The sequence below is a fragment of the Equus caballus genome, chromosome 6 (genome assembly GCF_041296265.1).
Source record: "Equus caballus isolate H_3958 breed thoroughbred chromosome 6, TB-T2T, whole genome shotgun sequence".
In the NCBI taxonomy this organism is placed as follows: Eukaryota; Metazoa; Chordata; class Mammalia; order Perissodactyla; family Equidae; genus Equus; species Equus caballus.
Genome location: NC_091689.1, coordinates 15,844,622 through 15,872,057, shown reverse-complemented (window position 1 = coordinate 15,872,057; position 27,436 = coordinate 15,844,622). Strand labels below are relative to the sequence as shown.

The following is a 27,436-nucleotide window of genomic DNA, read 5'->3' as shown; positions in this document are numbered from 1 at the left end:
CCCCCCCCCCGCGCCTGGCTTCACACAACAGAAAGGCTGCTGGTCCGGGCGCTTGTTATCCCCGCATGGGAGCGATCTGGCGAGTAGAGACTCCCTCCTGTAGGTAAGAGGAGCCCCGGGAGGTGAATTAAGCGAAGAAACGCCGTCATCCCCCGGCCGCAGCCCTCCCCTTGCCCCAGTTTCAGGAGCGCGGGCCGGGCGGGCACCTGCGCTGCAGCGGGCGGGTTGGAACCGGCCGGGACTGCATCCCGGGGCCGGAGGCAGGGGTCAGGCCGCTCCCTGGGGCTGCCATCCCCGAGCTCTGCTGCCGGTTGCAATGCTGAGACGCAACCAGGGAGGTTTGGCTAGAATTTTCACTTCCAGCCATCTGGAAAAGCAGCTTAAATAAAACCACGATCCTAATAAAGGGCCAGCATCCCCCATGGTTACACCCGCGTTCACAGCTTTTAATTGAAAAGAAACCTTAGCCCAGAATTCCAAACCCCGATCCAAGAATGGCAAAAATGCCCTAGTGAGGAAAAGAAGGGGGACTTAGAGGTTAAGAGACGTAGGGTTCGATTCAGAAGACTTTAATAACACTAAAAGGAAACATAACCATACCTTACGATAATATTGCCGGAAAGGATACCTAATCATCAAATAACCTACCAATTGTTTGTCAAGTCATTGTTGCTGCTGTAAATACGCAGAAGGTTTGAGCTTGTGGAGTGCTTCAAGTTTGAAAAGGGTGAAGGAAATAGTGTTTTCTAAAAATACTCACACATAGTGTTTTGCTCCTACAGCTATCAGAACACATCGTTGTCTTCTAAGGCAAAAGCTGTGTTTTCATCCAGGTACCTATTTTAAAGAGACCAGAACGTAACTAACTTCCAAAAAGTTTTTTCTTCAAACTGCCTTAGTAGTAGCTGAAATGGACAAAAGAACTAATTTCTTTTGGTCATTTTTGGTTATGGACCAACGATGGTTTCTGAAGGTTGGGTAATGGGCAATGCAATTCAAGCATAAATATTCAAAGATGAATTCATTTGGCCTGCTGCTCCTTAGCCGTTTAGGTGAAATTATCTGCTGTGTACCTTTTGGAAGTTGCTGTCTCTCATCTGTGAGTGCCCAGCTGTGTTGTGTTGAATTTGCAACCTGTGCTTGCATGAGAGAGATGGGTGGGAATCTGCATTGAGTGTGTAATATGGGCCAAGAACCAGATTGAGTAGTTCCGGGGACAACCTGGTGAGGTGGCTGTGATTATCCTCCACATTTCAACAGTAGGCTTGGAGAGGTTACGTACTGCCACAAACAGAGGTGGGGCCAGGAAGAACAGGAGCCCCAGATTTCAAAGTCATGCTCTTTCCCCGGACCACACCGGCCACTGCAAACCCAAACCTGGAGTGAAAAAAAAAAAGCTAAGACTGGGAGGGTGGCAGTGAGATGTCAAAATATTAAAGTTAATTCAGTAATTTAACAGCTATGAGCAAATCATTTAGGTTCAGAGGAATAAATTAGAGGTTATTCGGATAGGCTAGAGGCACGGCGAATGGTAACTAGTATTAAAAAAGATAACTTTCGGAAAATGATAAAATTATGACTTTCGTACGGATATAAAAATGAACACGGGTTAAAGATTTTATTTAACTCATTAATGAGGAAAATGGTAAGGCTGTTACAATCAGATCAAAGGAGAATCTAAAAAATAGGTACACTTATAGATCAGAAATACTGAGATAGAGGTAAAACTGGTTTTCCAAGGGGGAGACTGGAAGAGTTCCCTTCACTGGATAGAACTTATTTGCATGTCTATAGACAAGAATTATTGCACACTGTTATCAGTCACTATAATTTACAGAGGTTTAAAATAGCTCAAACAATGCGTAGTTTTTCCTTGAAGCATAAATTTTTCCCACCCCCACCCCAACCCCAACCCCCATGCATTCGACCATTTACCCACATGCATTTCAATGGCTAGATATGATCAGTTGACTTTCTATGTAAGTTTCTGCCAGTTTTATCGTTTCGACAGGCCTATTTCTCCAGCTGCACCTGAGACTAGGTTGATCTAACCATAGACATACAGAGAATAAACAGTCTGTAAGGGGATGGTTAATTGATCAGCAAATGTGTCATGCAAGCAAAAAGGAATGATGCCATATGTGACAAAATGGAATCCGAAGCGTGTGTTTTAAAGATCACTTGTATCTACTCTTGCAGTGGTTTTAACCAAAAGCTGAACTATTCTGGCCTACATGTTTAATATCTGGGCCTATTCCTACCTTGTGAAGTTCAGTGGAGTACTTCATTTCAGCAAAGATTCTTGGTCTTTGGTTTTTTGGGGGGGTGGCTATAAAAAGGATTATGCATAGGTGATGGGACTACTTTGAGGTTTTCTGCGATTCTAAGTCACTTAAGACAAAATTCTAGAGAAACTAAATTCGATTATTTTAGTACTAACATTCAGGGAGAAGGGTTTTTGGTGTTTACCTCCCTAATCATCTGTGTTTCAGAAAGATATGAATCTGGTTCTCTTTTTTTTTTAATGGGTTTCCAAAAGAGGGTGGCTGTGGAAGAGGGTGTGTTCCAGTGTATAAAGCCATTAGAAAAGGGTGGGCTTTGCTGTGTAAGGCCATTGCTCTTGATTGCACAGTCCTGAAGGAGGAGGACTCAAGACTCCAAGGAGAAGAAGGGCCGTTGTGTCTTGGACTCCCAGCAGCTGGCAGCAGGAAGGAGCAGAAGCTGGATCTGAAGGCAGGAAACTGGACTTGCTTCTAGAAAGAAATAAGCTCAGGGCACGGAAGGAACAGGTAACTGATTCCCTGTGTATTATTTTGAAGAGTGTTATATGTGGCCAGCTTTCCGGAGTTTCTTGGCCTGTCCTAGCTTTGATCTACGGGCATTGTTTCCATTCTCAATTTTCTAGGACAGACCCAATTTCAAAGATGCTGTTCTGTTTTCAGATTAAATAGAGGCCTTGCCCCATGTGAAATTTGGAAAAACCTTAGTCATTGCACCAATAGAATAAGTCAGGGCTGTGGGGAGTCCTACACAGTAAAATGCTTTGAAGTAGGGGAGGAGGGGAACGGTGTATTTTTTTAATTGTGATATAATTTACATGCAATATAAAGTCTGGATTTTAAGTGTTTATAATTGTATCCACCCAAGTAACTATATCCCATTGAGATATAGAATATTTCATCACCCCCGAATCTTCCTTCCTTCCCCTTTACAGTCACGTTACACCTCCACTTCAGAGATGACCACTGTTCTGACTTCTATCGGCAGTGGAATCGTACAGGAGGGCATTTTTGTGTCTGGATCCTTTTTACGAAGCATAATGTTTGAGGGTCATTTGTTTTGTTCCATGTATCAGTGATTAGTTTCTTTTTTCCGCGTCACCTTTGTGGAGGTATAGTTTACATATAATGCATGTACATTATAAGTGTCAATGTCATAGTCAATGAGTTGTGACAAATATACGTAACCTTATAACCACGGCCACAATCAAGATACAGAGTGTTTTCATCACCCCAGAAGGTTCTCTTGTGGTTTACTGCAGTCAGTCCCTCCCTTGTCTCCCACCCCAGGCAAGCACTGATCCAATTTCTATCACTATACATTAGTTTTGCTTATTTTAGGACCTTAGATATTAATGGAATCATACAGTTTTGTGTCTGGATTCTTTGTCACAGCCTAATGTTTTTGATATTCATCCAAGTTTTTACAATAGTTCATTCCTTTTTATTGCTGGTTGAATCAGTATTAGGTGTATAAATATACAGTATTGTATATTCATTCACCGTTTAATGGACATTTCAGTTGCTTCCTGTTTTTTTCCACTATTATGAATACGTGAACTTTCTTGTATAGATTACAAAATGGTTTTCCAAAGAATTTGGTACCTCCTTGCATTCCCACAAGCAATGTATACGAATTCAGCTGCTCTAAATCTTTGCCAGCATTTGGTATGCTAGTCTTTTTATACTCAGGCATTCCAGTGGTTGTGAAATGTTCTCTGTGGGTTTTTTTTCCAGTTTCTTAATGGTATCGCTAGATGAGCAGATATGTTTTTTTGATAAAATCCAATTCATTATTTTTTTCCTTTTAAGTTTAGTCCTTTTGTCATTTTGGTAAAATATTTGCTAATCCCTGGGTCACAAAGCTCTGTTCTTCTAGATGGTACTCTAAGGTCCTAGAGTTTGTTACGTCAAATTGGTTTTTGTGTATGGAGTGAGATAGAGATCAGTAAAATGCATTTTAAACCAGGTGAAGTCACAACTGAAATACAATAGCACAGTAGAAGTTGGCAAAACCATCCTGCAATCCTGATTTTGCAACAGAGGTATAGTAATAAAGCACTATGCTGGAATCCCTTCCCCATGCCTTCCTCCAGCACCAGCCTGCTTTGACCTTAGCACATTGCAGCTCTTGTTTTATTTGGGTTTTTCTCCAAGTTATATTCTCTTCTCTTTCAGTAGTAAGTAGGCTAAAAGGCTTCATTAGTTGTTATACTCTGATATCAGCTAAAAGCAAAAATTTTAGTTTCCAGTAATCAAACTTTTGGTTTGCTTCTGTCCAGTGAATGGCTTGGCTCTGGCAATGTTGAAAACATGAAAAGTGAGACGTTTTTTGGAAAATGTAATAAATACTGACCCTCACTATTTTTCAAAAGGCATTGGGCCTTGGGGAGTGAAACCATCTGCAAGTGTCATCTCTCTTGCCCAGCTGCCCAGGTCCTTTGGAACTTTAGAGGCTGTGAGGTTCGTGACTATTTTAGGTTATCAGTCTAATTTATTTGAGGTAGGTGTTTGACTGCAGTAAAGGTTCTGGGGAGTAATGTGAAAATTAGGCCAGCCCGCTTCTCAGACGTTGGTGGTCTTGTCAGGCACCCTCTCTGAGATGACTGGATGGTTTAGTTGGGAGGGGCGGACAGGTGTTGGGTGGAGACTGGGGTTTCTAGATAGTTTCCTTCTAATTGTTGGGATCTCGGTTAATTCTGGCACTATCTTCTAAACAAGTATGGAAGAGGATTTGATAAAATGATTCCTTTCCATTGACCCAGTCCCTTATACTCTAGGCTCTCTGTTGTGGGGAACCTTTGCAAATCCAAGCTTGGGGAAGGTCTTGGCTTTGGCCAGATCCTCCTGTCCCCTACTTCAGGAAGCCCCACAGCTCTGTTGGAGCAGAATTCCATCTTCTAGGAGTGGGTGGAGGAATCTGCTCAACTAAGGTCCTCCTTAGCTGTGAAGTCTACCCAGGACTCAGGAGCCAGGAAGCCCACTCGTGTGTGCCAGTTTCTACAGTTCTTTTTAGTAGTTACCTATTCTATGCAAATGGAAATATATATTTAGAAATATTCTAAGTACACAGCCCAACTTGATCATAGTCAAAACATAAGTAAGTCTTAAATTTTTTAGAAGATGAAGAAAAAAATCTATGCACACCTTAAAATGAAGTCAGATTAGATATGCTAGCAAGGGGATTGCTATTTTGAAGAAGGCTGCAGCAGCCCCCATACCTGAAGAAAGGAAAGCAGCCATAGAAATATGTGGCCTTCTAGAAATGGACCCAAATTAGAGATTGAGAGAAGCTGGAGAGTTAACAGTAGAATACTGAAGGGCCCCTGGTGGGACAGCTGTGAATTTTAATGAAAAATAATTATTATTCCCCTACCAGCAAAAAGAGAAAGAAACACATCATTTCCAAAGTAATTTAGTTGGGTCACTTCCAGTGCAAAGGTGTTGGTAGCCCTTGGGGCTCATTCAGGATCACCACAGGCTGGCTGGTAACCCCAACAGTGCACGTGACCCTTTACTCCCAGGGCCCATGTGGTGTGTTGAACGTGTGTGCAGATGGCGCAACTGGGTCATAAGCAGGTGATCCCTGGTTGCCTAGAGGGGCAGAACAGGGAGACTTCAACCTGCCAGGGACCACCATAGCAGAAGCTGATGCTCAGCACTCACTTCCTCCATCTGCTTTTGCTAGCTAGAGCTCTCCCTCCGAAGAGCTCCCCTACACATCCCAGCCCACCAGGGTAAGCTCTGGTGGATTGAGCTGCTCCGGATCTCTGCTGGAAGGAACGGCTGATTCATTCAGCCTCTCTTGTTGCTTCTGGCATCTTCACTGTAGATTTCGAGTCACGATAGCCTGATAGCTGACTTGTTTGAAGAATGTCCTTTTTCTTTATTTTCCTTTTAACCTACTACCCACACAATGTTCTTGTACTTTTTAAAAAATGGTCATAGAGCATATGAGTAATGTGTGAGATTTACTGGCACAGGGACACCTTTTAAAAGGATTATCTTATTTGGAAAGCACAGAAAGTAAAGGGGAAAGATAAATATCTTCCCTTCAGACGTACCAACCCAGTTCATGTCCTCAAGTTAGATTCCATGAAGGGAAATCTAGAATACTGTTTAGGAGGAGAATAATATTATGAGGTCAGAACAGAATGATAAAATGAAAACTTACAAGAGAACAGTCTGTTCCAGATGATTTTTTGCCATGAAGGCTATGGTCTTCCCAGATGGGTGTGCTTATGAGGGATGTGAAGATATTAGTCCTAGTCTTTTCTCGGCAACCTCTCACCCAGTGACTGTGTCCCATAGTAGGTTGTAATGCACACTGTGATCATTTTTGTTTATCTGTATATTAATAACCCAAGCACAGTTTCAGGAAAAAAACAGCCCTACTCCGCAGCGTACTTTGATATTTAATATTCTTTTCTGCAATATTTGCTGAAAAATCCTATTTGCAACCCACTAAATTTTTTTGACACCCACGATCTGAATAGCACTATTCTAAAATAAACTGGAATTGGAATTTTGAGGATATAACTCGGCACTCTCAACATGATGTAACAGGAAAGATAACTGAACTTGGATTAGAAAAACTGAGTCCAAGTTCAGGCTCTGAGGTTGGTTAAATGTGAAAAACACACAAATCTTATTGCCTATGGCCCTCAGTTTCCCCATCTATAAAATGAGGACAACACCATCTCCTCTGTCTTCCTCACAAAATTGTCAAAGAAAGAGTAAAATAATTTTCTAAATGTAAAAGTTATAGAGCTTGCATTAGGAATTTGATTATCATAGTCATGGTCTCGATGACAGAAGAGAGAAGCATCTCCTCAATGATAAGATAAAATAAAAGATGATGATCAAGACTTCCAAGCATTATCAGACCATTAGCTGCAGGCTTTTCCAGTAGGAGAGAGATCGATTTTGGTAGTACCCAGCTTGTTCGGTGGGAATCCCAGAGCCCACACGGACAGTGCCTTTGGAGGTAGCTGGCAAGAAAAGGAGGAGAGGAAAATGTCGAGGAGGTGGGAATGGTGCCCCGGAGGTGGGAGGCAGCTACCTGTCAGAGTAGAGGGGGGAATGTAAACTTGCAGCCAACAGACCAGACTCTGAGCTCAGCTGGAACCTTTCTTAGCTGGGTGGCTGTGAGCTTTGAGGAAGCTCAGTTCCCATGTCTGAGAAATTGGGCACATTTTGTATATATAAATGATATATTATTATGTAATATTAAATGTAATAAATATTATATAACATTATATCCTTATATTTATTTAATATAACAATGTTTATAATTATTATTTATATAATAAATACATGTATTATATTTGTATAATTATATAATGTAAATATATAATTATATGTAAATATATGTATAATATGTATAATTAGGATTGTTGTAAGAATCAGAGACAATTATATAAAGCGACTAGTCCGATGGTTGGTGTAAAGCAGGAGCTAAGTAAATAATAACTGATACCATTTTATCTGTGTAAGTTGCAGACTTTATGTAAGGAAAACGATCACTGCCTTCAGAGGGTGGGTGAAAGGCCGTGCTGGCTGGATGATGTCAGATATCTGTACTGTGCATAACTGAAGGAGCCACAACCATGGTATTCTATTAAATGCTGAACACAGGTGTTCCGGGGCCCCTGCTGGGTAAGGATTGAGGCCGGATGGGACAGAGTGGGTCACAAACACGGAGTGATGTGTGTCTGTGGAGGGGTTAGTCGACTGGGGCAAAGTGCAAGAGGCATATCGGAAACATCGGAGTCACCTGAGGATTTTTCCACCTGTCCTGGACTCTCCAGGACCTGGAGGGCCAGAAAAGAAAGTCAAAGTTGTGAGTCCATATGTAGCTTTGAAAAAGCTCCCTAGATGATTTCCATCCACTTCCCTCACTGCCCATTAAGGTCCAAGGCTGCGGCGTGGAACCCATAAGCCCAGTGGATAGATAAGGGACAGTGGTCCTTGGGCCTCCTGCAGCAGAATCACTCAGTACATATAAATGCAGATTCCTGGGCCTCACTATACCTACTGAATCAGGCTTTAGGGATGGAGTCCAGGGATCCATAGTTTTACCAAGCTCCCAGGTGATTCTGACATGTGAGTCATGTTCACACAGTCTTTGTTCACTGGCCAGGGTTGGAAAGGGTTATGCAATGGGGCACGTGCTGGACAAAGAGACTCTGAGTTGCAGAGAGGTGAAAGAACAGCCAGATGTTAGCAGCTAAGAGTCTCAGGAGTCTCCCAGTGGAGAGCAGGCAGTGGGCAGGGACAGTGGCTGTGGCCCTGAAGGCTGAAGAAAAGCCACCAGGAGAGACGTGGTCTCTGAAAGGGTCTGGGAGCTGCTGCTGCGGTTAAACCAGGAACTCTAGCTGCTCTTCCCAGTCCTGGTTTCAGAGGACTCCTGCTAATGTTTGGTTAAGTGCCTTCTTTCATTTCCTCTGGCCAAAAGCTAACTTTGGCGCATGCGTTTGTTTCCAGGGGAGGGGACTAGGAAAAGGAGTGAGGGAAGGAAGCCCAGCATCCTGGGGTGCAGGGACGAGCTCCCCAAATTTTTCTCAGTTGTTTTCAGCTAAGTCCTCTCTCATTTTCTCCTCATTAAGCCAGAAGCACTGTTGAGTCCTCCAACATAAAGAGAGCAAAGGGAAGAGAAATGACATGTGTTTGAGGAGCAATTCTGGGCTCAACATGTTCCCAAGTCACTTCCAAGTATCGAGGTGCTCCGTGCTCACACAATGCAAGTGGCATTGTTATCCCATTTTACAGACAAGCAGCTGAACCACAGGACCCTTGTGGAGTTGAGGGCCTCCCTGGTCTTTACCTGATGCAGCTAGGAAGTGCACTCAGGAAACCCAGGCAGAGCTTTCCTAGTTCTCAGTGGGGAGGTCTGACATTCACCCCCTTCCTTCTACAAGACTTACTGTGTGTCGGGCACTCTTCAAGGCACAGGGATAGAGCAGTGACCCAAACAGTTAAAAAGCCCTGCCCTTCTGCTTACACTCTAGTTGGGCATTTACTGTCCAATTCTGCTTCACCTTCCCAACTAAATCCAGTCAGGCAGCAGTATTAGAACAGTTAAGAGACGAAGACGTCAGTAGTCCAGGGGACTCTTAGCAGCCCAGGGCCCATGGGCATAGTCCTAGGTTTCTGAGATGCGTGGAGAAGATGATGACTTGGAGTTAGTGAGAGAACGTTTTAGATGACGAGTCGGCGGATGCCAGTCCTTTAAGACCACACTTTGAAAGACGGCCAAGCCTCAGTAATTGCCTACCCAGGCTAGCCTTTTCTACAAGAACATTACTCACAAAGAAAGAAGGCCCCAGCACACTCCTGCAGCAGCTCAGGAAGAAGATAAGTTCATGCCTTCTGGGCTTGGGGAGGAGGTGGAGGATAAACCCAGGGTGCTCTGGCAAAGTTTTCACATTGTCAGCATTGCTCATAGTTGCTGCAATCCAGTTCCAAATTCGGTTTCCATTGTCTCTGCACCACTTCATCAAGGGTTTTGTTGACAAAGATGGAAACAGTGTTCACCTTATTTAACTTGAGAGGAACTATGCAGCTGTCTGGGGCCACCTTGTGAAAGGGTAGGGTGGGGTCAGACCGAGGTATGACCCAGGAGGCTCTCCCCACCTCCCTAGCCCCTAGCGAAGTTCCTCCTCCTGAATACCTGGAATTCCACCCTGGTGACTTGCTCTTCTGAAGTGAGCATCCTCCCTCTCTCTGGCCCGCTTTCAAACTATAATTGGCCCTGGCAGCTCTATGCATTAGGCCGTAATCTTTAGTATCAATGTGTTTATAAAAACACTTTCTTCCCTCACTGGGGAGAGGTTGACATTAGGTTAATACCAGCAGCCAAGGAGAAAAGACCACGAGAATGAGTCAGAGTGGAGCAGGTGAAAGGACCCTGATGGGAGTCAGGGAGACCTGGATTCAACTCTTGGCCATGTGGTTTGAAGCCACTTGTTGGACATCTTGGATCTCCCATGTACTCACCTGGGAATCTGAGAAGTTAGTACATATTTTACAGTTATTATGAGAATTTAATGAGATAATATGCAGAAAAGCATCATACTCACAGCAGGTTAGTTTCTTTCCTATATACTATCTCAGAGAACTTAACCACATCCGAGACTACCAAAAACATGTATGCTTTACAAAGTAAAGCTTGATTCAAAATAAGAAAGAATGAGACAGGATTTTCCTGATGCACATTGTAATCCATATGAAAAAAAAAAAAGATTGTTTCAAAGATAGCCACCATAAAATAAGGGAGTTTTTTTGGTTTTGTTTTGCTATTTCTGTGCAGTGGAAAATGAGATACTCTGCTGGGTTTTTTGTCTGAAGTTTGAATTTCAAGCAATTTTATTTCTAAGTTAGGAAAAAAGTATGAACTATTAATTAGCTACCTGCCGCATTGAACAGTGTGAAACTGCAGGTTTAGGGAAGAAATGGGCCCAGTCATAAAGAAAAGTGGAGTAACAGTCTAAGAAGGGATGGCTTCCATTCCCAAGATAGTGTTAAGACCAGTATGGGAGAAGGAAGAAATATGGAGAAGATGGCCAGTTACATCATTATCCATTTTAATTTTTTTAACTGAAGAATTATAAATTCTCAGATTGGAGACACTTAAAAATATCTTGGATGTTTATGATGTGTTAAGCACAATACTAAGCAAGGGATAGTCTAGTGGAGAGATAAATGTATAAATACACACGTGCCATTCAGTGTGTTAAAAATTTCAGAGTCACAGTGCAAAATATAGTGGGCAGATAATAGAAGATTTGATCAACTCAATCTATGTTCTCTTGGGTTTGACCTCCTAGAAGTACCTTATCTACCACATGTACACCAACAATTCCCTGGCCAGTGTTTTTTACTGACTTTCAAGCAGTCATGGGCCCATTGTTTACCATTTATTAGGAGCTATTTATTACTGTATTTGTGATGGAGAACTAAAGAAGTGTGACTCTACCCCCAGGACTAATGAATAAGTTTGTTGACAATGACGATTTGACTTGGTCACCTAAGAGATATTTTTTGAGAGCAGCTATTCATCACTCACCTTTCCATTTCAGCTGCAGATGGATGAAACTTTATCCTTTCATGAACCATTTAGAAATAATCAATTGTTCATTACATCCAAGGACAGGAATAAACATCAGTTAATTTTGGCTCTGTTTCCGTTTGATCAGCCATGGGTTGTTTCCGAACTTCGCCGAGTCATTCCTGGATTTATCCCACTGTGATCCTCTGCTTATTTGGATTTTTCTCCATGATGAGACCCTCAGAACCCTTCCTTATCCCTTATTTATCTGGACCAGATAAAAACCTGACCAGCTCAGAGGTAGGTTAACATACATACATATCTTAATGTGGTTTAATTTTGCAGGACTTGAACAAGGACATGAGGTCAGAGTTTCATTCAACTTGGGGAAAGATAACCACTGACCTCGATTTTCATGGTACTTCTTATTCAATAGAACTGGTCTAATTATTCTTTCCTCCTCATACTTGCGCAAACGGGAAACAAAACACAGTGTATGTGAAATAAATATTTTAACTTTTATAGAGTTCTACTAATAATCTTACTACATGGAACATTTCAGTTCTCCATTAATTCTATTATGCTAATCCTAAAATAAAATCACCGCCAGGCACAGGATCTAGTCCTAATAAACTTTCATGCTGCTGAGGTATAAGCAGAATCTGATAAAGAATTGTACCATTTCTTTAGGACACTTACTCAGTTTTGAAAAACTATTTACCAGCAGGCCCCAGAAGGCCAAAGTCTCTTACTTAAAAGATCTCCCTATTTCATTATAACAAGTGCAGCAAGAAAATGCGCTGGAGAGCTACCCTTGGCTGGTTTTATAATCTCCAGCCAGAGCTATGAAGACACTGCAGAGAGTGTAGTTTTACCGGGAAGGCTAATTGATGCTGGTTTATTAGGTGATAAGGTGGTAAGTATAGAAAAGCAAGCTTGTTGTGCTTTGCTGTAAGATCGCTTAGTGAAACTCTGTTTCAGAGTTACGCAGATGGAAGCATGTCACAATTAAGACAAGCAAACAACAGATAGAGGTCTGGAATCAGCCAGTGAACCTACTGGCATCTGCTTGTGTGATCACTTAATGTCCCCATCCTCAAAAGTGCAGCTCAGTCGCACTAGCCTTTCACATCACTGAATTTCCCCTCATCATTGACATTTGGACCCACTGAGGTTGCTGGAGACCAGAACAAAGGCTAATGTGACCGAGCTCCAACTCACCTGTCATGCCCCAGAGATCAACAACTTCTTCAGTCCTTTCTTTTTATGAATGAACATTGAGTTCCTATGCATTTCCGACTAAATCCATGAGATGACCCATATTATACTGAGGCCAGAATTGAAAAAGCGATATTGAATAAGATTGAGCCTGGCAAATTTGGCCAGCAAGGAAATTAAATGCATTACTTGTTCCCACTCCATAATTCTGCAAGGTTATTTACTCTTTGCCGTCTTCATATATATGTCCATCCAGATTTTGGAAGGGCTGATATTTTTGACGTAGTGATGGATCAAATAAAGATAAAGGTTTCCAGATTCATCTAATGTTAATCTTTGAACAAGAAGAGAATGGTAATTTTTAAGAGCCTTAAAAACCCAGAAGTATCTGTTGAATAATTTTTAGCTAATTTACTCAAATGTACATAATATCTTAATATAGTTCAGATTGCACATTATATTTTTCTGCTGGAATGCACATAAGTATGTAAGTTGGTTTTTTGGGGGGCAGGAGGCTTGCTTTTCCTAGTGGTTTCCTTGAAAATCGGTTTTCTACTGTGCTTTTCTGTAATATGAAGAATATTCTATCCGATCAGATGCAGAATTTGACATTGGGCAAGCCACGTATACCTTAGTAATGTACATATCTGAGAAAGCTAGCACTTCTGACTTCCTCATGCTTTGTGGTCACATGATCCATTTTTCAACTTTGCAGATCACAAATGAGATCTTTCCTGTGTGGACCTACTCTTACTTGGTGCTGCTTCTCCCCGTGTTTGTCCTCACCGATTACGTCCGCTACAAGCCAGTCATCATCTTACAAGGGATTAGCTTCATCGTTACCTGGCTGCTGCTCTTGTTTGGCCAAGGAGTGAAGACCATGCAGGTTGTAGAGTTTTTCTATGGGATGGTCACTGCCACCGAGGTGGCCTACTATGCTTACATTTACAGTGTGGTCAGCCCAGAACACTATCAGAAAGTGAGTGGTTACTGCAGGAGTGTCACGCTGGTGGCCTACACAGCAGCCTCAGTGCTGGCCCAGATCTTGGTATCTCTGGCCAATTTATCCTACTTCTACCTCAATGTCATATCCCTGGTCTCTGTCTCCATGGCCTTTCTTCTCTCACTTTTTCTACCAATGCCCCAGAAAAGCATGTTTTTTCATGCAAAACCCAGCAAAGAAGTACAAAAGCCATCAAACAAGAATGGCGTGTTAGGTGAACCTCAGGAGGGGGAAGCACCAGGCTGCAAAGAGGAGAAACCCACGTCGGAAATATCTGCCACATTGGAGAACCCAGATGATGGCCTGTTGAGCAGCCTAAAGCCAAAAAATTTAGCTTTGAGAGTTTTCATGCAGTGGTTCCAAGATCTGAAGGAGTGCTATTCCTCAAAGCGTCTTTTTTACTGGTCCCTGTGGTGGGCGTTTTCCACAGCAGGTTTTAACCAGATTTTGAACTATGTTCAAGTCTTGTGGGATTATAAAGCACCATCCCAAAATTCTTCTGTCTATAATGGGGCAGTAGAAGCTCTCGCAACCTTTGGAGGTAGGTAAACATTGATTTATCTTCCTTGATGGGCTACCCCAACTAAGTTCATCTTTCCAGTTGCTAAACTTCTCCATGGTGGAAAATTAGCTGTGTTCGGAAGGCATATCAATGTTTTTCTGAAATGGAAGGCACTGGGGGTGGGGGGGTGGGTGGTGGGGGGGTGGAGGGGACAGGACTATGACACTTCTATTTAGTGTGTTGTAGTTACAACAGGTAACTCAAGAGCTCAACCAAATTCTGGCCAAATTCCTGAGATTCCACTTCATCATCAGAAAAGTTAATAAAATACCCTGTTCTTCCAGACTTGTTTTTAATATCGAAAAGATAATACGCATCTTGTATATAAGTTAAGAGTTTTGTTATTTTAGAAAATGAACTATTAAGGCTTCAGATTATCACTGGGAGAGTTTTTTTAAAGAAAGGATTGGACTTAGCTGGCAGCCACCTTTAGCAATTCTAGGCCATACACCAAAAATTTTCAAAAGTAGCTTTCCTATGAGATTTAAATGAGTGGAAGATATGTGAGAGTCAGGATTCTAATATCAGAGGGAAATCTGCCTTTGAAGTTTTCTCTACAATAAATATTTATATCCTGGTAAGTGGAAACTTAAATTCAACCGAGACTTTGAAGATATTTTCTAGGAAGTTGCCGATTTCCACACCCTCATTTACAAAAATTTCAGAAAACTCATGTGGCATCCGTGTTATTATTGTCTTGCTTTTAGGAGGCCTCAGTTTAACTTCTGAAAACCAAGATTATGCTGGAATTGGTTCACTGAAATTATTTCTCCTACATTCCAAATTCTAGGGGGGGAAATAGTTTTATGCCCTTTGTAACAATGGTTCTTTCCTAGGTCACATGCAGAAAAGTTACATAATCGAATGTCAATAATTTGAAACATAAATGCCTTTCATTTTGTTTAAGAGAACTATAATTAGTAACCCTAATTACTGGCAATTATTCAATCTGTTAAATTCTATAAGTCAGTATAGGTCTGTGCACCAAAAGCCTCAAGTAAATTAGGCCAGATCTTGAAGACATTAAGATGGAGACTAGAGATAAGATTAAGGTTAAGAAAAATTAATAATGAAGACTAAAACTTACTACCCAATGCAACACATCTGTTACCCATCATTGAAAAGAACATATGATAAAAAACAATAAAGAAAGACGAACATGGACAGGCCAGGTGTACTCCCAGAGCAATCGTTTCATCCTTTTCTGTCTCTGCCCTTAGGATGATATATTAAGTGATTGGGTTTATGTATCATTTCTCTCTGCTCTGTTGTGATTAGGAACCTTTCTGGCCTCTCTGCATAGTACAGCGCTTGGCAGGTAGTTGATGCTGATTGAAAGTGTGAGGACTAAATGATTGAAAGAATAGGAAGTAAAGGGAAAAGAAAACCTGATTGAGAAAAGGATAAATCCACATTTAGGTGTATTGCAGTATTTTCACAAATTGCGATAGCAACATATTCATCTTTGAGAATTACCTAAGACCTGAGTCTTTAAGAGAGCATTTTGATATTTCCCATGTGCAAAGTCAGTATGTGTCGTCTTCCTTGATGTTTCTTTTTCAGGGGCTGTGGCTGCCTTTGCAGTGGGTTATGTGAAAGTCAACTGGGATCTTCTGGGAGAGCTGGCTCTGGCGATCTTCTCAGTTGCCAATGCAGGCGCTCTCTTTCTCATGCACTACACAACCAACATCTGGGCATGCTATGCTGGCTATTTGATATTCAAGTCCAGCTATATGCTTCTTATAACCATAGCTGTGTAGGTATTACCAAGCATTTCTTTCCATTCCTAAAACTAAACCATATTCTCTTTTCTGTATTCCTATAATTTGTCTGAGAACTTCAGAAGAATTTTAATCAGTTGCAATATTAAATGTTGACTACTTCATACTAAATTAGAGAAAATTAAGCCATCTTTCGCTTAACTCTTTGCCCTCTGAATATTGCTAAGATTAGTCATCAAGGAGAGAAAGTTGTGTAGGTTCATAAACCAAAAGCAGTGACATAGATTGTCAGGTTGTGGTTTCCTGTTTCGAGCAGTTGGCCATAACAAGGGGTGGTGCAATCTGGTTTTGAATGATTAGGTTTAGATTTCATCCTTAATTTCACTTAATTGCTTGAGTAATTCTCATAAAAGGCATATGCTTTTGTGTGAAGCAAAATATTGTCAGCAGGTTATAAAAACTTGGATACTGGAAATGATAGATGCAAAAGTTACAAGAAACTGTAAATCCCAGAGATCATTTTTTAAAAACCATTGAAAACATTTAGTTCCAAAATAAGTGTATAGAAATCTAACGGTAGGAAATGTGCTTTAGTATTAACCAAAAGAGGTAAGAAACATTTGAATTTCAAATCCCACAAAAGAAGTAGAGACAAAAGGTTTATCAAGTTTTGTTTTTTAATATGTGAAAAATGTTTGATAAGCAATTGACAAAACACAGAACTCTAAGCACTCTGGGAAAAGATCGTGAAATAAAGGAAAGGGATAAAACTTTTGAGAAGTTTACTTTTTTTCACTGAAATGTGTCAATTTAATGAATCAAACTCATGAGTCTTGAGTTTCTTTTTTTAATGTGAGGATTTGTTAAGGTAAGATGATATGATTTCTTTTCATTTTAACAGTATTCAGAATCCAGAGCCTTTTACCTGAATTACAAAGAAGAACTCTAAATAATATACAATTGCCAGTCTTTCATAAATGTTTTGTAGTAAGATTTCAAAACCTATATAATTATTAAAAATAAATTAATTACAAATTGACTCACTTGGACAACCAGCCATGATCTGGATCTTCCAAAGAATAATTCACCTACCAAATTTTGAAACTGTCAATGCAGACAGTTGACAATAAAATGAATAACTCTGCAAAAAATTCTTCAGATTGGGTATTGCTTGCATTTTCATAAAAATTTACTGCAAAACCATATCTCAAGTCAGATAGCATCCAATATTCCCAAGTTATGAGAACTTAGAACGTTAGGTTTAATTTCTGGAAGCATCAAATTGCACGGGAGGAATTTTGCCACATTTCCTTTAACTGTATTTTAATTCAGCCTTTCACTGTATTTTTTAACTCCCTTTCTTTGCTCTTCCTGGAGGAGATTTAGACAAAAAGTGCTGGTAACAAGATACTGCTTTCTCTTCCATTTCTGTCTTTTAAAGATAAGAATCTCATGTATGTTCTTGTTAAAAACTTATTTGATGTTTGATGATAGATTTCAGATCGCAGTTAATCTGAGCGTGGAGCGCTATGCTCTCGTGTTTGGAATCAACACCTTCATTGCCCTGGTGATTCAGACCATTGTAACTGTGATCGTGGTGGATCAGAGAGGGCTCAATCTGCCAATCAGCATTCAGGTGAGCTCAGTACTTCTGTGTTCCTACTCCTGTAGTTGGTGGAAATATAGTAGGTAATCTCAAAGGTTTTTTTTTCAACCTTACCACTGCCAACATTCAAATTTCTTGAATTCCTTGGCTAGGAAAATTTTAAAATAAGCAATTCCTTAATTATCATGTTATAACATACCAAATAGTTTTTGAACAATAATCACAATAGGTCAGCATTTACCTCTGGCTCCTAAAACATCATTGGGTAACACTGGTTTTTGTGTCCCCTATGTTTTTCCTCTTCCTCCCACCATCCAGTTCCAAGGTTTACTGAGATTCAACTGCAGAACTCAGTTCCCTCCTCCCTACTTCACTTAAAATTAGTCCAATTTCTCATTTTGCATATGGATCTGAAAGAAAGGGAGATAAGATAGATAGGAAGTCACCTCAATGTCTAAAATTGATTCTTAGAGACATTACATATACCATTGCACCATCCTCCAGTCATAGACACAAAAATCAGTGAGATTCACTGTTTTTTCACTATTGGTGTTGTTAGCTAGGATCTGAACCCAAGCAACCTTGGCTCCAGAGCCCACACCCTTAGTTACTGTATTGCTTACGTTCTCATACCTGGTTCTTCTAAGATGGGAGAAGGGAGTCTAGTGCAAATCTAAATGACCCATATTAAGATCCTGGGTCTCGCTTACCCCATAATCCAAGCAAATCAACAGCATCACCATGTATTACCAATGACATACATGGACAGATTTTGTGTGCGTCTAATTAATTCCATTTGTTTTTCTCCAGTTTTTAGTTTATGGGAGTTATTTTGCAGTCATTGCTGGAATTTTCCTAATGAGAAGCGTATACATTATCTATGCAGCCAAATGCCAAAAGAAGGTGCAGAGCTCTGCTACAAGTCAGAATCCATATGGACCACACCCAGAGGAGCCAAGGGATGTCATCATGGGAACAAAGCTCTAATCTTATGTGAACCATTACAACCTCTGAGCAAGGACTGTGCTGGTCACAAAGCCACTAAGTGCCATAAGTTGACATGTTTCACAAGTGTGGTTTCCAATGAACCTTTTCAAAACCACAACAAAATGTCAGCTTTAGACCAGATATCTATGTGCTCAGCTGAACTGGATGAAGTCAACAGGGCCCATTATCTCAATGAAACAACCCATTTTGGCAACCCCAGTGAATAGCAATAGCTGGAAAATTCTGGTTTTGATCACTTGCAAAGACATGCAAAGGCATGGAAAGAAACCATAAGAAAGTTCCAGCTGTCCTGGAGTTGATGTTCCCCATTCGTGAGCAGAAATACTAGCTAGACTGACCCTGTTGCTTGGCTTAGATATTTGTTTTATCTTACCAAAACAGGCAACCCATGGGACATTTTTGTCACATGAGCCATTTTTCTCCTTCCATTAAGTGTATTTCTATATAACTTAACAGTTCTCTGAGAGAATTGCAGGATTTAGTCCCATTTCTAAGGACTCCTCTTCAATCCTGATAACATAGCATCACTCACAAAGTAGTATTTGATAATATCACCATTTAATTGTTTCATGATTATTTTTCATTTTGCACTCTGCTGAGCTGTGCTGTTGAAACTCTACCTCAGGAATAGCTGCAACCCTCCTGTGTGTCCACAGAATGACATTCATGTCCATTCCCAGTGGCCCTAGGAAAAGTAATGAGCTTTCTCCCTAATGTGACACCAGAGAGGTGTTTTAATGCTCTGTCAGCATGATGTCTGTCCAAGACAGAAAAAGTTAAGTAGAAATTTCCAGGGGTTTCTAGAAGTATTCGTAAATAAGAAAACACTGATGGGGGAGGCACCTGATTTTTAAATGGCAGAAATTGTGCTAAATAAAATTAAATGTGCAAAAATATTAAAGAGCCTAATTTTTTGATGAATTGTACTGAAAATTGGCCTTTTCTGTCCTTTGAATCTTCAGTAGAGGCTGTATTGAGCAGTCTGCCAGCGGGAATAAAGAATGCTGATTCAAGATTTGTATTTCAAATACACTCTTCTCCAAATCCAAAAGTTCAGTCCCTGGACTGAAAAGAAAATTTCAGCCCAAAAGCCAACACATTCGCTTAATGGAGAAAATTAATAACTTTCCTACTTATAGCAAAATCAGGGAAAGGATGATCAGTATCAGCTTTCTTACTTAACTTGTTGTATTGGAGGTATTAGCCAACACAATTAGACAAGCAAAAAAAAAAATTAGAAGTCGGAAATTGGAAAGGAGGAGGCAAAATTATCATTATTCCAGAGACTACAAGTATACACTGAAGAGAGTCAGTTAAAAACTGAGACAGTGTAAGTATATATCAAAACTGGCAGCTTTAAGATACAACTATTTAGAAGATAACATGGATGTAAAAGACCCCATTTATAGTAGTACAAAAGTAATAAAATTCCTAAGATTATATTTAATTAATAACTTAAATGTGTATAACATATATGAATTCACCTGAAAACACTTTTGAGGATGAATGCTTTTTTAAGTGTAAAAAGGAGGTTAAATTATTTGCAGAGAGTAAAATGCTACTCTCTGCTCTTAATTTCAGTAACATAGGAGCATGAAAAAGTCCAATGGAACAGAGTAGAAAGTTCTGAATGAGTCCCTAATTCATAAGGGATTTAAGACTATGATAAAGATCGCATCTCATACAAGAGGAAGAAGAGGATGGAATAGTTAATAAGATTGAAACAGATTTTTTTCAAAGGAGAAAATAAGTAGGACCCAAGAGTGCTAGAATATCTCTCAATAAGTAATATATATGAATCACAATGCAGATGTAAAATATGAAACTACAAAAATACCAGAAGAAAGCATGCAAGAATTATTTTATAACCCTGAACCTTTCTAAAGGAACACAAAACCTAGAAGTCATTAAAAAAAAAAGAATTGACAGCATAAAGCTAAACTATGCATCAAAGAAAAACTATAAGCAAAGACAAATGATAATCTGGGAAAAATAGTGTGACTTGTCAAAGCTACTTCCCCTAATTCATAAAGAACCAATACAAATTGATAAGAAAAAGATCAATAACCTGATAGAAAAATGGGAAAAGGACACAAACAGGGAATTCAGAGAAAGAAAAATACAAATGGCTCAGACATGTAAAAGAAGCTCAAATTAACTCATGGGAGAAACGTATATTAAAACTGCAATGATACCATTGTTCAACTGTCAGACCAGAAAGTAATCCCAAAGTGTGACAATGCACTTTGTTCCCTGGGAATGGGTCCACAAGCAGTCTCAAAGATTGTTGGTCAGAGTGTAAAGTAGTTTCATTGCTACGAAGGAAAATCCCACGTTCTCAAAATTACAAATGTTCATCTCTTTCCACCTATAGACTTCTCTGATGGCAATATACACTACCAATATCCTTGCAAGGCTGGGAACTGACGTGTAGAAAAGACTTTTTATTACAGTGTTGTTTCTAAGAACAAAGGACTGGGAACTATTTAAATTTCATTAAATGGCAGGGAAATGTATTATGGTACACTAATATATTCATTTATAATCATATTAACTACATTAGAAAATGAGGAGCATCTTTACATAGCAATAAAGGGCTCTAGAATATATTATTGTGTGGAGAAAAAGTCAAGTGCCAAAATAATAATGAATGCAATGGCTTGTCATTTGTTTAAAAGTATGGAGAAAAATATCTATGTTCGTTTATATACACGTACAACTTTTCTGGAAGGACAAACAAAACATCTAACAGTCATGACCTGCTGTGGCGTAATGGGAAATGGGAGGATGGCATCTTTTCACAGCTTTTGATATTTGCGCCCTGGAAATTACCCACCCCAAATTAAAATGCTAATTTTAAAAAACTGTTTAACCTCTTGGGAAATAAACTAGCAGTGAAGAAGAAAGAGCTGGAGATTTTTAATTTTTTTATATGTAACCATTCTGATGTTTTTACATTTTTTGCAATATATATGCATAAGTAAATGTGCATTTATAATTAAAGGGAACAGACAGAAGAAAAAATATTTTTTAAATAAAAAAATTTTATTTGGTATCTCATTAAAGAGATACCTTTTTTTTAAAACTAAAACATAGGTTTGCTTTATAAGGTGTCGGTTTTTGTGACTGGTAAGAACACCTTATGGAGAAATATCTTGAATTTTTTGTTTTGTACATAAAATGACTCAGAAACGACAACAGAAACAGAATTCATAGACAAATAACAGAAATAAGGGGATAGCTATGGCAAGAGAATAACCATTTCTGAGAAAAAAATAAAATCTTATGGTTCTAGCTTGTCTGGACTTGCCCTTTGCCGATATTTAGGTCTTGACTTAGACGAGATATTTAGATCCGGTTTGAGGAAGTTGTGGCTGAAGAGGCACATGACGCACTTTTGACAAGTAAGCAGGGTCACAGGGCCTTCAAGGAAGAGGGACACACAGCAGTGGCGTTGAAATATCTGAGGGAATAGCCCATCTCATGAGATGGAAAAATGACACGCAGCTGGGAGGGGCGGGGCCCGGAGGCCTGGTGGTGGCATTGCTGTCATTGCATAGTTATCGTTCAACTTGTTCCAGAAGGTAGAAATCTCTTGTGTGCGCCCTGTTGCTGTAGCTGAACAAAAGCAGAATCACGTAGGGCTGTTTTCTGTGTTTCATTAGGAAATTTAGGCAACAACTTTGTGGTGACTGGAAACAATAGTGACAGCAATAGAAAAGGTAAGAGTAATAGAAATCGTGTGCACACAGACGCAGAGAGGGAGAAGTACCAGGTTGGAAGGCTACGTGAATATCCATCAAATAGAACCTCAGAATCGTGATCACTGGCTGGGCTCAGGGAGGTGTTGGGTCGTCAGGTGTTGGACCGGGTTTACATCGTTGTGATGGCCATTTCTTGTTTCTTTGAATTTTTTTTCAAATAAAAAGGTTTGAGACTATTAGGTTGAAAGAGAGGGGAGCAGAGTTCCAAAACCAGAGATATGTTCAAAAGAAGAAGTCCCAGGACACCCAGGTGACAGCAAGTGGGAAGGTTTGGGAGGAGGAGCAGACAGGATGGGTGGAGAAAAGTCTCATTAATGAGGAGAGCAAGTCCCAGCATTTCTCACCCTAAAGCTGGGGCCAGGCCGGCCCCCTAGCAGCAGCATTGCTTCTGGCAGCAGCACTTCTGCTGGCAACAGCCCTTCCCACAGCCGCACGAGCCACAAGAGCCACAGCCACAGGAGCGGCGGCAGCAGCAGACCACGGGGACACTGCAGCAGCCCCCACAGCAGCCACAGCAGCAGGGGCAGCAGCCGGAGCAGCAGCCGACCCGGTAGCATCTGCAGGTGGTGCAGCTGCCGCAGCCACCACCACAACCACCACCGCAGCCACCACAGCCAATGCAGCCACCACTGCAGCCACCACTGCAGCCGCCACCGCAGCCACCACCGCAGCCACCACAGCTTCCACAGCCACAGCACCCCATGGTGTCAGTAGAGAGGACTCAGGAGAGGTGAGGACGGATGTTCAGGAGGTGAGGGAGGTCTGATGCCACCTTCTGCTGGGGGAGGCCCTTAAATACCATCTTGAGGAGGATGGTGATGGAGTGACCCAGGACACATGACAAATGGCTTCTTCCTTGTTAGTATTTATCCCAGTATCCAGAAGAGTATTTAGAATTCTTTCTCATTTCTATCCTTACTGGAAACATTTGGCTTAATAAAAGAGCTGACCTTCAGAAGGAAATTTTCTAAATTTTTAAAATCCTATTTACATGTTAAGAACCAGGCCTCATAGACTTAAAAAACTCAGAAGATGTGACATACAAGAAAGGAGTATATGAATGCCTTCTGACTCAGTAGAGTATGAGGCGAAGAAAAGACAGAAAAATCGAAATAGAAGGAATAATTTGACATGTATCTTATCCTGGGATGGCCTGTTCAACTTGAAAGAGTGACCCCCAGATCCCGTGTGGAGTAGGAGAGACCCCAAATGTCTCCTTGCACTGTGGAGGCACAGAGAGGCGAGCTGATGATGTTGGCTGGGGAGGTTGCCAAGGGTCACTGTGGCAGGAGTAAAATGATCCAGGACTTAAGGATGTCAGGCCAGACAACCAGGACTAGGATCAAGTGGGAGACATAGCCCATCTTCCATGCTATTGGCAGCACCAGAGAGAGCCAAGTTGGGACTGTGTCATCAAAGAAGGACCACTGAGTCTTCACTGGGGCCACAGAACAAGTTATACCATTATGTGGGCCACTTAAATTTACTCCATTATCATAACCACAAATTATACCTAAATCTCCCTGTTGTCTTATAAATCTATACCATGGATGGGCAGGTTGACTGTGTTAAGGGTCACCAAAATAGAATTAAAGAAATTATGAAAATAATTTGTATAACTGAAATATTTATGTCATATCCCAACTAGGTTTTCCTTTTAGCCATCTCTTTGGTTTCTCCCACTACAGTTCTAAACTTAAGCCTTAATTCACATTACAGGGAAATCTCCAGAAAAAGTGCTAGATGTTTGATTATTTTCCAAAGATAAGTAAGACTGTCTATGCCTTCAAAATATTGAATGAAGAAGAAAAAATATTTCTCTACAGAGGGATACTGGAATAACACTTGTCTATCACAGAAAGAGCCTTTTTTGGGGGGGAGGTGGGAGGGAGGAAGATTGGCCCTGAGCCAACATCTGTTGCCAATCTTCCTCTTTTTTTTCCTCCCCAAAGTGCTAGTACATAGTTGTATATCCTAGTTGTAGATCAATGTAGTTCTTTTATGTGCGATGCCACCACCAGTGAACCTTGGGCCACTGAAGCGGATGGAGCACACAAACTTAACCACTCATCCACAGGGCCAGCCCCTAGAGAGAGCCTTTTATCTTTTTTTAGTGATACATAAATGAGTAATGTTTCTTATAATCAGTGACATCTTGGGTTGAATGAAATATACAAATTTTAAATGGTTAATATGTTTAAAGAAATAAAAGAAGGTAATGTAAATATGACAAAGGAACACAAAGTTATCAATAATTACCAAACAGGCACCAGGCCAGTGGTGCAGTGGTTGGGTTCATGTGCTCTGCTTCAGCAGCCCAGGGCTTGCAGGTTCCGATCCCAGGTGCGGACCTACGCACCACTCATCAAGCCGTGCTGTGGTGGTGTCCCACATACAAAATGGAGGAAGATTAGCACAGATGTTGGCTCAGTGGCACTCTTCCTCAAGCAAAAAGAGGAAGATTGGCAACAGATGTTAGCTCAGGGCCAATCTTCCTCACCAAAAATAAATAAATAAATGAAAATAATTACCAAACAAATTTGCAAAGGAACCAAATTTCTAGAACTTCTAGAAATGAAAAATGAAATAATTGAATTTAAAAACTCAATAGAAAGATTAAACAGATTATTAGACACAGTTGAAGAGAAAACCAGTGACAGAAAACAGCTTAATAAATTACTCAGAATTCAGCACAGAGTGGCATAGAGATTAAAATTATGAAAGATAAGAAGACACAGATGAAAGAAAGATTTATCACAGTGGTTCCCAAGCAGATGTATAACTGCTTATCTTAGGGGGTTTTCGAAATGTATGAAGGCATTTCATCACAATGACACAGTGTCTGGGAGCTAGGAATGTAAAATGTCCCATAATGCAAGGAAGAGTCCCACACAATAAAGAATTTTCCCATCCAGATTTACAACAGTGTTTCTGTTGAGAAACATTAGCTTAACAAATGTCTAATTGAAGTTGAAGAAGATAATACAGAGAATAGAGAAGACATACTATTCAAAAATAATGGTTGGTAATTTTCCATGGTGATATAAGACACCGATCCTCAAATTCAGATATTTCGACAAATACCAATTGGATAAAAATCAAAGAAATTCAAACTACATACATTGTAGTGAAACCGAAGAACAAAAAAGAAAAATAAAATCTAAAAATAGCCAGACAAAAAGGAAAATTAGCTGCAAAGAAATGATCATTAAACCAAAGGCAGATGTCTAAACACAATGGAAGTCAGAAGACAGTAGAATATAAATGTCAACCTAGAAGTGTATCCAAAAGAAACTCTCTTTCAAGAATTCTTGGAAAATGAAAATATTTTCGGACAAAAAAATGGAATGTTTATCACTGACAGATCCTCCCTAAAGGAACTTCCATGGAAGGATGTGGTTCAGGAAGAAGGAAATGATCTCAGAAGGAAGGTCTGAGATGCTGAGGAAGGGGTTGAGTAAAGGGAAAGGTGACCAGGTGGGTGAGCTAAACAGTCAATGACCGTATAACACAACAACTTCTCATCCACGGGATGAAAAATGCAGCCCCAAAATAGTGACAACCACAGCATTGAGGTTGGACAATGACCTGAGTTAAAGCATTCTAAAGTCTTTGAATTACTTGGGAGAAGAACAAACACATCATCTAACTTCAAACTTCGATAGCTAAACATATTTGTTGTTATAATTACTCAAGTGGCACCTAAAAAACTAGAATTATAATTCATAACTTCCAAACTAGAAGAGAGGTAAAAAAAAGAATGAGAAAAACAATGACAGCAACCACCAATACTTAGTCTAAAAAAAGGCAAAAATGGGAAAACAAGGTAACATATCAGAAAAGCAAGAAAATAAAAGTAAAAATGGTAACTATGAATGCAAATATATCAATATTTATAATAAATGAAGTGAATGTTCTTTTCAAGTATATATAGAACATTTACAGAGGTTGATTTTATCCAAGACACAAAACGAGTCTCGAAATTTTTCAAAACTTCAGTATTATATAAGCTATACATCTTGATCATAATGCAATTGTTAGAAACAATAACAAAAAATAATTATCAAATCCATATTTTTAGAAATATAGAAACATTTCTAGATAATTCATTTATCAAAAAATAAAAATTAGAAAGTTCAAGGATAATAAAATTATTATGTGAGACAATTTGTGTGATGTAAATACAGCAGTCCTCGGGGGAAAATTTATAGATCTAAAATCTGTATGTTGGATGAGAAGAAAGGCTAATTATTGTTAAACTACTCATTCGATTTAACAAATTAGAAAAAATTAATAATCCAGGTAAAATAGGAAAGAAACACTAAGGCTAAAAGCAGAAATTACTGAAAAATAAAGCAAATATACAGTGAAAAGAATTATCTAAGCCAAAAGTAGATTTCTTCAAAGATATTAAGAAAATTTATAATCGTCCAGAAAATTGGTCACAAAAAAAGAGAAAAAAGGGCATCACGCCCCCTCCACATAGTACTATGAGTTTTAAGATATATATAACTCCAGATGCAGTGGGGATCAAAGCATGCGAATATTATGAACTAAGTTATACCAATAAATTTGAAAATAGACAAAACGGACATAGGAAAATATAACTTACTAAAACTGACTCGAAGAAACAGAAAGCATGAATTGGTCTTTAACAATTAAAGAAATCAAATTAGGAGTTTAAAATCTTCCCACCCAAAAAAGAAGAGAAAAAACAGACCCAGACAGTTTGACAAGCAAATTCTACCCAACAGTCAAGGAACAGCTCATTTGAATCTTTCACAAAGTCTACCAGATAGTAGTTAAAAAAAGAAAGAGCAGTCCCCAGCTCTTTCCATGAGTCTGTTATAATTTGACAGTGAAATTTGGCAAGAGAAGTATAAGAAAGAAAAACATCTATGTCAATTCTACACATGCACATAAAAATTAGCTAAGGAAGATTGTATAATTAGACTGCACCCTCAAAAGGATATTTCCTCTTTTATTCTCATTTGGCAGACAAAGGAAGCTTTATTTTGAACATCACTGTGAATCTTCTTCTTCTTCTTTTTTGCCCCTATTAATCCCCACAGGTTTACCTGGAATTAAAAAAAAAAAAAAGTGGTGATACAATTACCTCCTAATGGCGTTTTGTGGCTTCTCCCAAATTTAACAGAGTTGAATTAAAAAGGAGCAAATCCTTTCAGAGCAGCAAGATGTCCCTGTGAGGAAGAGCGATAGACAGGG

At 39.8% G+C, this 27,436-nt stretch overlaps 1 protein-coding gene across 6 annotated transcripts; it reads left to right on the top strand.

Moving 5' to 3' along the window:
- On the top strand, positions 1–27,436 carry LOC100062650 (thiamine transporter 2). 6 transcript variants are annotated; one of them, XM_023642480.2, is made up of 8 exons: positions 7–103; positions 2,633–2,789; positions 7,776–7,937; positions 11,477–11,628; positions 13,262–14,090; positions 15,675–15,867; positions 17,327–17,468; positions 18,249–19,347. In XM_023642480.2, exons 3-8 carry the CDS (start codon positions 7,904–7,906, stop codon positions 18,423–18,425), a joined length of 1,527 nt encoding a protein of 508 aa, XP_023498248.2. In that variant the 5' UTR covers positions 7–103; positions 2,633–2,789; positions 7,776–7,903; the 3' UTR covers positions 18,426–19,347. The 6 variants fall into 6 exon arrangements, with proteins under 6 accessions (XP_001494201.3, XP_023498248.2, XP_070125528.1 ...); XM_070269427.1 differs by having other exon boundaries at positions 10–103; positions 7,782–7,937; XM_014740443.3 differs by lacking the exon at positions 7,776–7,937 and having other exon boundaries at positions 10–103.